Raw genomic sequence first — 12902 nt, forward strand, 5'->3', positions numbered from 1 at the left:
ATGTATTAATTTATACATTTTTCTTTTGTTTCCGTCTACCGTTCAGCTTTTTTGCTCGTTCCTTAGCTATTATTTTTAATTTTAGATTTTCGGTAAAACTAGGATTGAATTAATTTTACCATGATGTAATGAGATGTAAAGTATAACTGTAGAGACATGAAAAATTTACTGAACACTTACATCGACTTTTTTTACAAATGATATAATTTTCAATTTTTCTATAGCTATTTTAAAGAAATTTATCTAAAATGTCGAAAAAAATAATTTTTGTTTGACAAAAAATATTAAAAATGTAAAACGGAATTTCTCAAACATATTTATTACCGATAAAAGAAAACATTTTGAGCAAAACCCATTTTTAAGCGTTTACATTTTGAAAAAACTACATAAATTACAAAAACCCAAAACATTTATTTGTTTAATTAATGATATTTTTTTGTAAAGAATTATTTTTATAAAGTTTGTGCTATTTATAAATTTTCGACTTACCAAAATCGCAAATATATATATATATATATTTTTTTTTTTTGAAAGGTATAATATTATAAGTTAAATTTACCTTATTAAAAAAATTTGAATCTTCTACTATATCAACCGTCTTTAGAAATTTAAAGTGATCTAAGTGACCTCTTTTATATGACTCAACCGTAGTGTCATACCCAACGTAGGATTCTCACCCTTTTCGTTTTTAATATTTAAGATATAAAAAGCGTTTAATCGTTTAGGTGGAGGAATAGAATAATTACCATAACTTTAAATTTCTTGAAAACAAAACAAAAACTACATGATTTATGTTAAAAAACATTTACCAAAGTTTAGTTTTGGAAGAAAGAATACGACAACAACTTTATAAACTAAAATAAAGAAGTTGATATTTGCAGCAATTACTGATTAACTTTACACGTTCTTTCCTAATTGACAGTCTTGAAAGAAATTATTTCTGGGGATGAAAAAAATTGAATTTAATCAAGAAGGTAGGACACGTTGAGCTCGTAATAAATGTAATTTAAATAATCGCAGAGCCATACATTATATTCATTTAGAATGTAACATAATACATAACACAATTAAATAATTATTAATATTTTATACTAAACATCTAAAAAAGGCAACTATTCAATAAATATTGTAGTGGCTCACTTTTTCACTCTTCTGGCAAACAATAAATATAATAAATAGAACAGTGTGACACGTATATAAATTAAGCATACTAAATACGTTTATTTTCCTCATGGTACAATAACAATTTTGACATCTCTCGATTAATATAAATGCTGAACATGATCAAAGAGATATTAATATATCAGAATAATTTATTTTGATATTATAGAAAAATAAATTATATTTAACTAGTTATAATAGTATAAAATACCAGTAAAATGATCAAGTGGTTGTCTAACATAATATTTTTCTGAAAAAAAAAAAAAATCCCAAGTATATTAATTGAACTGTACAATTATTTTAATATTTATATTTATATTCTATTATTGGTCAACATCATCTCTTAAGAGTTATTTATTGTTACCTACAACGATTTTCATCAATGAAAATAATACGCAGATAATTTTCTCGCTTTTAAAATAAATGCACTGACTATAATTTTCAATTCTTGTATACGTGATCCGCTTAAATTTGTTATTAAATTAATAACAAAAAAAAAGACTGGAAATTAACTATTACTTTGGTCCGCAGTATCTTAATAGCTAGATTATATTCATTATAATATATTAGAACATTATGAACAAAAATTATTACAAATTAAGTTTAAAGCCAAGCTTAAATAAAAAATAAAAAAAACACCAAGAAAAGATGTGAAAACATATATATGAACTTAGAAATATAGATTTATTATGTAGAATTAGAAGTAAATATTCTTAATTTGAAACACGTGCTTCCATATTATTTGAAGCATAGGATTAAAAAATTTTAAGAATTATATTCATCTAAATTTTATTTTTCAGAACACAAAGAAATATTAAATTGTATAATTTGAATAAAATAAAAGTAATATTTAAGTCTGAAATCATAAATAGGAATGGAAATTATATCTCTAGAAAATCTAAAAAAAAAAATTTAACTTTTAAGAGCATTAAATATTTACATAATAAATATCTACCTACGTACATATTAATACACATGTCAGGCGCGGATCTAGAGGGTGGGCCGAGTAGGCCCAGACCCACCCAAAATTTTCAAAAACAATTATTTTAATTTGGAATACTGGCATTCAAGTTGTTATTTTAAGTTTTTAAATTGATTTTATTAAATGTATATTATATATGTAATAATATTGCATAGAGCGTAACCAAACAACATTATACCTACTTACCTTTGATAATAAGTTATTATTAATAACACGTATGTAAGTACTTGTCCGTGTGATTAACCTGATTTTATCTAAATATTAATCGTAAAATAAACTGTATTATCTTTTGTGGTTTAATTTATAGGCCAATCCAAAAAAATATTCCTGGATCCGCGCCTGGCATATATACGATATATCTCGTATATAAAAGTGATAAATTTAACTAAAAAAAAAATTGTCATCATCGGTATCGTATTAAAGAAAAAACACGTTCTATGCTCCCGTTATATCTTTTTCTGGTCGAGTCGTGTGGTGGGTAGTTATCTAACGTTAGATGAGGTTCGATGTACGACAATGGCCGGCGAAGGCTAGACGGTTGTATGTGGCCACCTAAATTGTCCCCTCTATGACTTTGTTTCATGCCGCAGTCTTGATACAAAATCGAAATTTATTGAAATTCAATATTTTTAATAGCTATTTAATTAATTAAATTTTTGATCTTTTCTCATTACTTGGCTCATCTTTACACTAAGTATTTGTATTTAAGGAAAAAACTATGCAAATCGGTCTAATAGAACTTCAGATATAATTGCCATAAAAATCGCATCTCGTTTTAATAATAAAATAGGTATCAAGTGAGTGTTATGCGAAAAAGGTGACGCTGCCTGAACGGAAAAATCTGAACGCCATATAAGATATTTTCACATCAAAAATTTTTTGTAAAAATAATATAACAAGACAAGCTGAAAGTATGAAATTTTGAATGAACAATCGGTTTTTTAGTACTGTATGTTATAATAAAACTAAGTCGACTACTATTTTTCAAATACATTTTTTATCCCAACACATAAACAAATTAATAAATTAGTTTCTAGTAATAGTATTTCAAAACGAAATCATTAATCTTGATGGAAAATAAATACGATTCGTACACGCTATTATTAATCATATTAAAGATACGGTATACGGTATCAGGGGAAAATTTTTTCATATTTCTCATTTCGTTCAGAATCAATTACGTTTTGTAACATGTATAATACTGAAAATACAATACGGTAATTTAGAAAAAATAGCACATAAATAAAATTATTATTCTTCCTAATTGTAACCTATAAGAAGATCATTATTAACAAAAATAAAACTCGATAAAAAATAACAAGACACAAGACATTTGATGGTTTTATAAACAAAGCTCGGAACTTTATGCGTTAAAAAACAATGAAACATATGCATACGATTGCACTAAAAATGCGCAAATATGCAATATAATATTCGATAATTTTCTTATAAAATATACCGGTATTTATAAGCATAAGTATTAAAGAAAAGTTTATTTTTTAACTAATAGTTTTTTATGTATTTTTTTATTTTGTAGATCTTAAAGCTAAATCCTGAATCTATTCCCAGGGTCCTAAATTTTAAAAAAAGTACAACTTATCAAATACAGCGGTTATTAAATCATATTATTATATTTATCTAAATCACACTGAATGATGAGATTTTTAATGAGTTTAAATTATCATATATTGTGGCTCGGAAAATGTTTGTAAATAAAAAATGATCTTTCGATATCTACCTATGTGATTGTAGAAAATAAGGTAATTTGTTGTCAGGTCTTCGAAAAACCCATCTTTGGTGGGGGTTAATTCACTAAGTATCGAAAAGATTAATTTTGATGTTTTGAAACCTATATTCTTTAATAAAATATTTTCAATTTTTTTTATTTTTTTATTTCACGGTGTGGTTCACGCAATGGTTTGCGGTGGCATATTATTTTTAAATCATTGAATAAACAATTTTCAATCTTCAAACATTTTTTTTTTTTTTTAGTTAATTTATAAAATAAATTGTAAACATAATATGCTATAATATGATTAAAATTTTTTGATATACAAAATAGCTTAATTTTAGTAAAATATGCAAAAATATGGAACATACATTTTTGTATTTCAATTGTATGGATTATGAAACTAGTTTGTATCGAATAAAATTTTGAATATACAGCTTTCTAAAAAATATGCAAACGCAAGAAATTCCGATCCATGTTTATAAATAATACAAACCTCTATTATTTGTATAACCAATAACATCAATCTAGCAAAGCTGAGACATGTACATCTAAAACAGTACCTAAAGTTAAAAATCTTCGGCACCGGAAAATCTTTTTTTATGCACCATTTAACTCGACAGTTTTTCTTTGAACTCTTCAGCGGTTCAAATGTGTTTTTAAAGTATAAATTTGTGGTTTTTTCATTCGGCAAAATAGAACCATTATTCGTGCAAATGTGTTTACGTAATATACTTTTGCATGAATATATATTTTTTATTTTATTTTTTAATGTTCAACTCAATGTGATAAAAGGAAAGCGTAACACGGGCGTCAAATGTACTTAAATTTATTGGAATAATCTATAATGGTATAATTATAATCATTGACAAAGCACGTAGTATTTTGCATGGCACAGTCGAAATGTTATTGGAATATATGTAATCCACAAGCTATTGCACCTTTTTCAGTAATTATTTTTTAACAGTAATTTGTTTGGTATTAATACCAACGCACGTGTAGGTTGAAACTTGCGTGTTGTTAATTCATAAATAATTGACTTAGTTTTACAATCTAAAAAATAACACGGTAATTAACTGCGTGAAATTCGGTTTATACACCGGTTGGACCACCATACTATCTGTATATTATGCACACGGCTTTTGAAGCCATTATAACAGTGTATAGTACTATAGTACAACACATTAGTGTAAAATATTCATATATATGGTGTATTATTTGAACATCATAAAAAAAAACGAGTCATTATTAAACAAAAAATAAAAATAAAATTTAAAAACTCAAATATTATTTTGTGGAAACTATATAATAATTAATTTTTTCTTGTGCAGAAATGAAACAAAATGTACGCGTACATTAGTTGCTTTTTAATTAGCAATAACGTCTGTTGGAAATCTGGAGAAATTATCTTTCAAACTTCCTTTTAGTTAAAAAAGAACATTATCAAAAACTATCAACAAATTACAAAAAAAAAAAAGGAGAAAAAAATGAACTACATGGTCACTTATATAAAATATAGTAAAAGTGCATCCAAGCTTCGTACAAATTCTTTTTTTATTAGAATGCGATGATTTATCTTTACTTCCAGATTACCGAATAAAACTGTAATTTATAGTATCTCATTTTAAACCTGTAGCTGACTGCCTTTTTTTTATTTTCCATCATACAGATTTCAAGGTGATTCCATTCTAGGTTACTTTTAAAGGTTACCTATACACTTATATAGTAGGAAATGAAAAAAATTCAACAATCGTGGTTCTATAAAATAAATTGCACGATATAATATGTTTACTGGACCCGTTGTCTAATAATATTATTATTATCAGTAATACATGAAAAATGATTGATTTACATCGGTTTTGTAGGTAATTGTAAGATAATTAACTTTAATTAAAAAATACCATAGCTTTGTGAGATTTTCAAAGTGCACAATCATTTCCTATTTAAATATAATATTATATACATGTATTTTATACAATGATGAATCGTTCGGTATTACCTAAATTACTATTTTATTTAGGAGACTGAAAATATCAAAATTATTTGAGCTATGTGTTAAATAAAAAATAAAAAAAGTGTATTTAAATCAAAATGATTGCGTTAATAAAATTGTTTTACGGAAAGTTGAACATTTGAGTTTATGAAAAAGCAGACTCAAACGTAGTTTTATATCCGTGCACAAGATCACTTTGTATATTTTCTCGAATGACTTTATCCCGCAAGAAACAGTTTCACGTGAATCGTTTAGTTTCATTACGATGGAGTAATCTACTTCAGTAAATCTAACGCGAATCAGCGTAATCATCAGCCTTTTGTCTTCAAGTTCTATATCTTTTTACCATCTCTCAATTATGTGTTTCTTTAATATCGTACTTTCTTCGGAATTTATCGATCCAAACACATTATCGTCTGCATTTATTTCCTTTCCTAGACGGTTTTGTCTTCTGAACTGAATGTTAGTTAATACCCCTAATTTTCTAACCTGATATGGACCATTCGATCGAAGTACATTTGTGTTCGATGGAGATGGTCTCCTACAGAGTGTTCGCTAAACTGAAATTACTAGGAACAAATCAAAACTTATTATTTAATGAAAAAAGGGAAAACACGAAACTATGGTTTTCGATATATATTTGTACAGAGTTATGCAACTTAAGTTATGTAAGATCACATACTATTAGATACTTATTATTTATCCTTATCATATTATATACTAAATATCTGATAACCATTTGGCATTACTTAAAAATATTTGTAAATAAGTAAATAAATAAATAATTTTCTTCGTACAAATTATATTACTGTCGTTTTATACATACATTTTATCATCTATTTAAGATATATTTTAAAAATAAAGCGAAACCAATTTAATCGACAGTTCCAACACTTGGAGTGAAAAATAATTATTGCTACATTTTTTCGAAAAATAACTACAGCACAATTTGTTTTTTCCGTGGGAATTCATTTTTGATTAACTTTGTCACGGTTTAAATCCTCTCATTTATTCTTTATCGAATGACCCTCATTCTAAGTACACCGGAATATTAAAAACCAAATTTCATTTCGAAAGAATTTATGTGTACTTCCTAATAATGTATAATTTGTTTTTTCTTAATTTTATACAATATTAAGAATATTAAATTCTAAATTCTTGTCACCGCTGTAAAAATACAATAATTTCTAAAAAGATTAAGACAAATTCTAACGAATTAGTAAGAAAATAAAATATTTTACTATCTTTAATAAGACGTAGTACAATATATACATATTATATAACACACACCGCAGATATATTAAAATACGATTTTAAATACGTATTATAGAAACAATATAATAAAGTTGCAAAAAACTATCGCGTTTTAAGGTAAAAGTAATAACTAATAGTAATCGATCCACTTTCTATTTTTGTTTACGCAGGACACCGCCGCTATTGCCAGCAAAAAGATACACAATGACACGCAGACCGGCCGAGGCTCGGAGCGGGTCGAACAACCACCACCGTCCAGCGTGATGACGCGCGCGTTCGCGACGATGCCGATCGGACGTACCGCACTGGCGGTGATGATTTTCGCTGCGGCCGTGGTGGCTGCGACACTGGCCGCAACCGCGGACTGCCCGGTGGGATGCACGTGCAAATGGAAGGGCGGCAAGCAGACGGTGGAGTGCGTGAACAAGAGTCTAACGGCCATACCGGTAGGTATAGATGCGGGCACGCAGGTGCTGGACATGTCGGGCAACACGCTGGACGAGCTAACGCGCGGGCGCTTCCTGTTGGCCGGGCTGTCCAACCTGCAGAAGATCTTCATGGCCCGGTGCCGGATCGCGTACGTGGACGATGCGGCGTTCCAAGGGCTGTCCAACCTGGTCGAGCTGGACCTATCGGACAACGGTATCGTGGAGGTGCCGACCAAGTCGTTCGACGACTACCCGCAGCTGATGAAACTGGTGCTCAGCGGCAACGCGGTGACGGCCGTGCGGACGGGCGCGTTCAAGCGGCTCGCATATCTGACCGTCCTCGACCTGAGCCGGTGCCGGCTGTCCACGGTCGAGGTGGGCGCGTTCGACGGGCTTGACCACCTGGAATGGCTACGGCTCGACCACAATCAGCTGGCGCGCATCGAGGCTAACGGCGGCTCGGTGCTGCCGTTGCGATTGCACGGCATCGAGATGCACCACAACCCGTGGACGTGCGACTGCCGGCTGCGTGACGTGCACCAGTGGCTGAACAACAATACCGCGCCGCACACGGTGGAGCCCACGTGCCACGGCCCGGACCGGTTACGCGGCGCCGCAGTCCGCAAACTGGCCGCGGAGGAGCTGGCGTGTGCGCCCGAGGCGGCCGCCGCGTCCGCCCGGTACGTGGAGACGGACGCGGGCAAGAACGTGACGCTCGCGTGCCGGGTCACACCCGTCGGTGAGGCGCGAGTCTCGTGGTGGTTCGAAGGCCGGCCCGTGGCCAATGGCACCGCGACCGGCGGCGTCGAGCTGTCCATCGAGGACGTAGGCCCGGCGGACAACGGCACGTATGCATGCGTGGCCGAAAACCGCGCTGGTCGGGCCGTGTGCAACTTTACCGTGCGCGTCATCCAGGAACCATCCGAGATGGCGGCAGGCTCGTACCCACCACACAAACCCGCTCCCGCCGTTGTGGCCATCGTCCTGGCCGCCGGATCGGTGTGTTTCGTAGCCGTGGCCGTCATGTTTGCGGTCGGTTGCCGGCTGATGGTAGCCAAGCGACGTCACCGTCGGACCGAAAGCGGCCGGGGTAGCAAGTCGGTTGGCGCGGCTGAAGACGACTCCGCCGCCGGTGGTGGTGGTGGTGGTGGACAAGCCGCCAAGCAATCATCGGATATCCGGCAGTCGGACTCGGTGAACCTAACCGTGTCGTCCACAGTCGACGGCAAACTGTCTTCGACCGAGGACTTGAGCGTGTATGGCGAGTACGAAGCGGCCGCGGCAGCCAGTGCGGGAGGAGGTGCGATAGCTGCGTACGAAGTCCACGAGGTTCTGCACATGGGTAGTGGTGGTGGCGGCGGTGTTGGTGAGGGCTACGACACGTATCATGGCCACACTACCGCGACCACCCTAGAAGCCAACCCGGACCTGATCAGTGACGCGTCCACAGTGGTCCGAGACAACGTGGGCGATTACCGGGACGCAGCCGGTGGCGGTGACGTGTACAAGATCGTCGTGGCCGCCCAGCCGTCCGGTGTCGGTCGCGAGTTTTGGTCCGGAGGTGCAGCCGCGATCGTATACCCATCTGCCGGCCACGGGTCGCACGAGCTGCAGCTGTCCCCGGGAAAGCTGGCAGCCGGCGAACCGTACCCGCCCGATTATGGACTGCCCAAACTGCAGCCGGTGGCCGTGTCCTCGTACCCGGTACCGCCACAGTCGTTTTACCGTACGCTGCCGCACCGGCGGAACGCGGCCAAACCGCAAGGCCGGTCGTGCCAGGAGGCCGAGTTCGTCATGTCGCAGCAGCAGCACCACCATCATCACCATCACCACCACCATCACCAACAGCAACAGCAACAGCAGCAGCACCACCAACACCACCAGAACGGCATGCGGTACGAGCCGCAAAACGTGCGGTACAACCAACAGGGGTACCCGTACCCGGCGGCCGCGGCGTTCTACGAGCCGCCGTCGCTGTCAAACGCGTCCGCGCAAACATTGGACGAGGAAACGATGATCATGATGATGATGATGCCACCGCCACCGCCGCCAGCGCAAATGCCGCAGATACAGGCGCAGCCGCCAACTGGTGCCGCGGCGCTACCAGCAGTCAGGAAACAGCAAATGGAACAGCAGCACAAGGCCGTCACCTCAGTGCAAAAGCAGCCGGTCAACTCGGAGAGCCCGGACGAAGGTTACGTGGGTGAAGGGCCCGACTCGTAAGCCCACTCGGTGACTACTCACTCTCGATACGCTGTCACCTTGCGTCCGTAAACCTCAACGTTAAATGTTTGGAACGCGAAACCGCACCGTAGTCTGTTGTAAGAATCACAAGTACGAATCATGCACGAATCAAGTTTTTCCCCGTCGCCACACCTCGACCCGAAAGTTTGCATTGTACGACCGCCGAACGTGGTTCACTACCGACGAGTCGAACTTGACCTGGTACGGATCCGGACGGAGGATGAGGATGTTGTTGACGAAAAACTAACGTCGAAAACACGTTCGACGCGACTTTCGTCTTTGTAAGAGTGGTTTTCAAACGCTACCGCACGTCAGGTCACGCTGCGATCATTATGATTCAGTAATCGAACCACGTTTAGTGCCCGTGATGTGTCACTGGCCGAAAAAGTTAAACGACGGCGTTAAATTAGAAAAGTCTCGAAAACGCTAGGGCGTTTCCCGTGAAAATCCATCGCGAACTTCCATGAGTTATCATGTACGACGTTTAAGTGTGTAAAGTTACGCCGTCGACGCCGGCACGTCGGACAAATATATATATTAACTCTGTTCCGATTAAAGTTAATTTTCCGTCTTCACTGAAAAACCAAATAATATTCTCCTCTTCCTTCGCCTCATCAATTCGTTGTGTTTTACTACAATTCGCTAAATATATGGTTTTTATCAAATCTTGTTCATATTTTTTTTATTTTTTTTTAAATGTATTTATACAATGAGTTCATAACACACAAACTCATATAATCTTCATGTGAAAACTATTTCAATTGTTAGGATAGCTACTATTGGTTAAAATTGTTGAATAGAACCTAATGGTTTTCATTTGTTGCGACGTTTTTCAGTTGTAACGACTACGGAGTAGTTTTCTAACAATAATACTGTAGAGATAATCTACGAATTTCACAGTTGGCAGTTTTTTTTTTTAAAAAAAAAACTTTTCTTTTACCAAACACATTGAGATTTTAAATTCATAGGTTTATTTTCAGATTAAATTTAACTCAACTAATATACGGTGGTATTCAATGGAGTTTCTTTATTTTTTACATATATATATATATATATATATATATTAAATTTATCTGTTCGTGGCGTATTTTTTTTCTCTCACATCGTAGAGCACATCGTAGTTATGATATTGTGAGATCAAAATGATAAAATATATAATACGACAATCCATGACTATTATTAACGTGCATTAAATTAAGAAAAATTGAAGCGTTACAATTATAGGACGTTATTGTATTTGAGGCTCAAACATAAAACCAGAATACTTTCCATCCCATTGTTAAAAATGTATATCTTTACTACCTTTTCCTGCTGTTCACCATAATCATTTTCTCGGTGTTTTTGGTTTCCGATAAATATTTGACGTATCGACTGGCTTTTAAAATATAACCATCATATAATATTATTTTAGTATAATGTTAGAAAAAAATGTTTAAAAAATACCAATTTGAATTCATATTGGTTCATCCGTCTTGAATGTATATTGAGATTATGTTATTTTATGTACTCGTAGTTTATTCGTACTTGTAAATATGAATATAATAATTTTAATACATACTACGTTTAACTCAATAAAATATTATGATATAACTTGTCATGAAAGTTTCTCTGAACGGTTAAAAAAGGTTGTAGAAAAAAAAGCAAAATAGTTTGAAAAAATGATAATAATAATAAATCCGCTGTGAAAATTTACGTCCCCAAATATGTAGAGGATTTCTTTTAATGTTTTGGGACACGTACAAGACTAACCTAACCCAAACTTTTTTCTTTTTAGCTTTTTTTTAAATAAAAAAAAAACTGAAGATTTATAATCATTTTTCCGAACCATTAGGCCCCGACATAGCTGAAGGATAGATGTAACAATAAAACGCTTAAATGTCCGAAACTATTTCGAGTGGTATATAATAAAAAATGCCTAGTACATTCCACCATAAATGGTTGCTCTTGCGTTGTACATTTTACGGATGGGAATTTAATTTCACCAGTCCAAAACCATGTTGACTGTATATATAACCCTATATTTCGATTCAGTAGTATATTAGAAATAATATGGTGTACGTTTGTAAAATTCAGAAATGTAGAATAACCTTGTTCCCCCGTACAACATAATGTTTGGAGCGAATTGCAAACGTCTGTTTTCTGTCAAACAAAAAATTAAAAAATTGGAGTAACATAATATACTGATAAAAATCCAAATTTACGATTAAAAATAACAACATTATATATACAAACAATAAATAATAATAATAAAAATGTATATCAATAATCCTATAATGTTAATATATTATATTGTTAAGCTATAAGTATATCATTGTTGTATAATATTTACGTGTATGTTAATTATTGTAGAAAATAATATGTTGCCATGTTGATTCGATATGGCATGTTGTTAAACATTGTATTACTTATCTATATTATGTATTATATATAAATATATATAGGTTCCCGTTAGTTTCATCAATGAAATTTAAGATTAGTGTTTTGTACCAAAGAACCGAGATGATATATTACATGTATAAGTATGTATGTTATATTATATATTATCGCTGATTATGATATTCATGTTAAAATAAAAATAATTTATAGTCATTTAAAAAATGCGTTTTTGTTAGAACATAATGGTGGCCACTCCTTGAAACAATAATTAATCTATTCAAATCGCTTAATCCTATTGCTCGTTACTCTTAGTCGCATCTAGAACTTAAAAGGGTAAACGCAGTTAATATAACGTTGAAATGTGGTTAAAATGCTCATTATTAAATCAGTACTACGAAAATGTCGAATTAAATAACAGCGCGTGTTAACTGTTAAATAAATTAGAATAGAGAACTAAAAGCGTGATTGTCTCCGAACGCCGTGTACAAACGTTGTGTAATATGTACGTCGACGTTCGTGAAACATTACGGCCACACTTATATAAGAATTAATTTGAAAAGAAAAAAAAATAAATTAATAAGTAAACACAATTTAGTCACGAATAATTAAAGGTGTAAGAGTGTATTAAGCAACGACAATAAAGTGGATAAGTATTTAACGATACGCATATTGTTTTTAATTATTTGCGTGACGAAAAAACGGTTGGCATCTTAAATAAAAAACAAAAAAAGAAAC

The 12902-nt window shown here is 34.5% G+C and overlaps 1 protein-coding gene across 11 annotated transcripts in view; it reads left to right on the forward strand.

Annotated features, from left to right (window-relative positions):
- The window catches only part of LOC112680628 (amphoterin-induced protein 2), a 355883-nt gene extending 344468 nt beyond the window's left edge, over positions 1 to 11415 (forward strand). For all 11 annotated transcript variants that reach the window (XM_025550788.1, XM_025550789.1, XM_025550786.1 and 8 more), the window contains one exon: positions 7290 to 11415. In XM_025550788.1, coding sequence (XP_025406573.1) covers positions 7383 to 9770 — 2388 coding nt within the window. In that variant the 5' untranslated portion in view covers positions 7290 to 7382 and the 3' untranslated portion in view covers positions 9771 to 11415. The remainder of the gene's footprint in view (positions 1 to 7289) is intronic.
- Positions 11416 to 12902: the final 1487 nt, after the last annotated feature.

Source organism: Sipha flava, unplaced genomic scaffold (assembly GCF_003268045.1).
Source record: "Sipha flava isolate LNK unplaced genomic scaffold, YSA_version1 178_pilon_pilon, whole genome shotgun sequence".
Classification (NCBI taxonomy): Eukaryota; Metazoa; Arthropoda; class Insecta; order Hemiptera; family Aphididae; genus Sipha; species Sipha flava.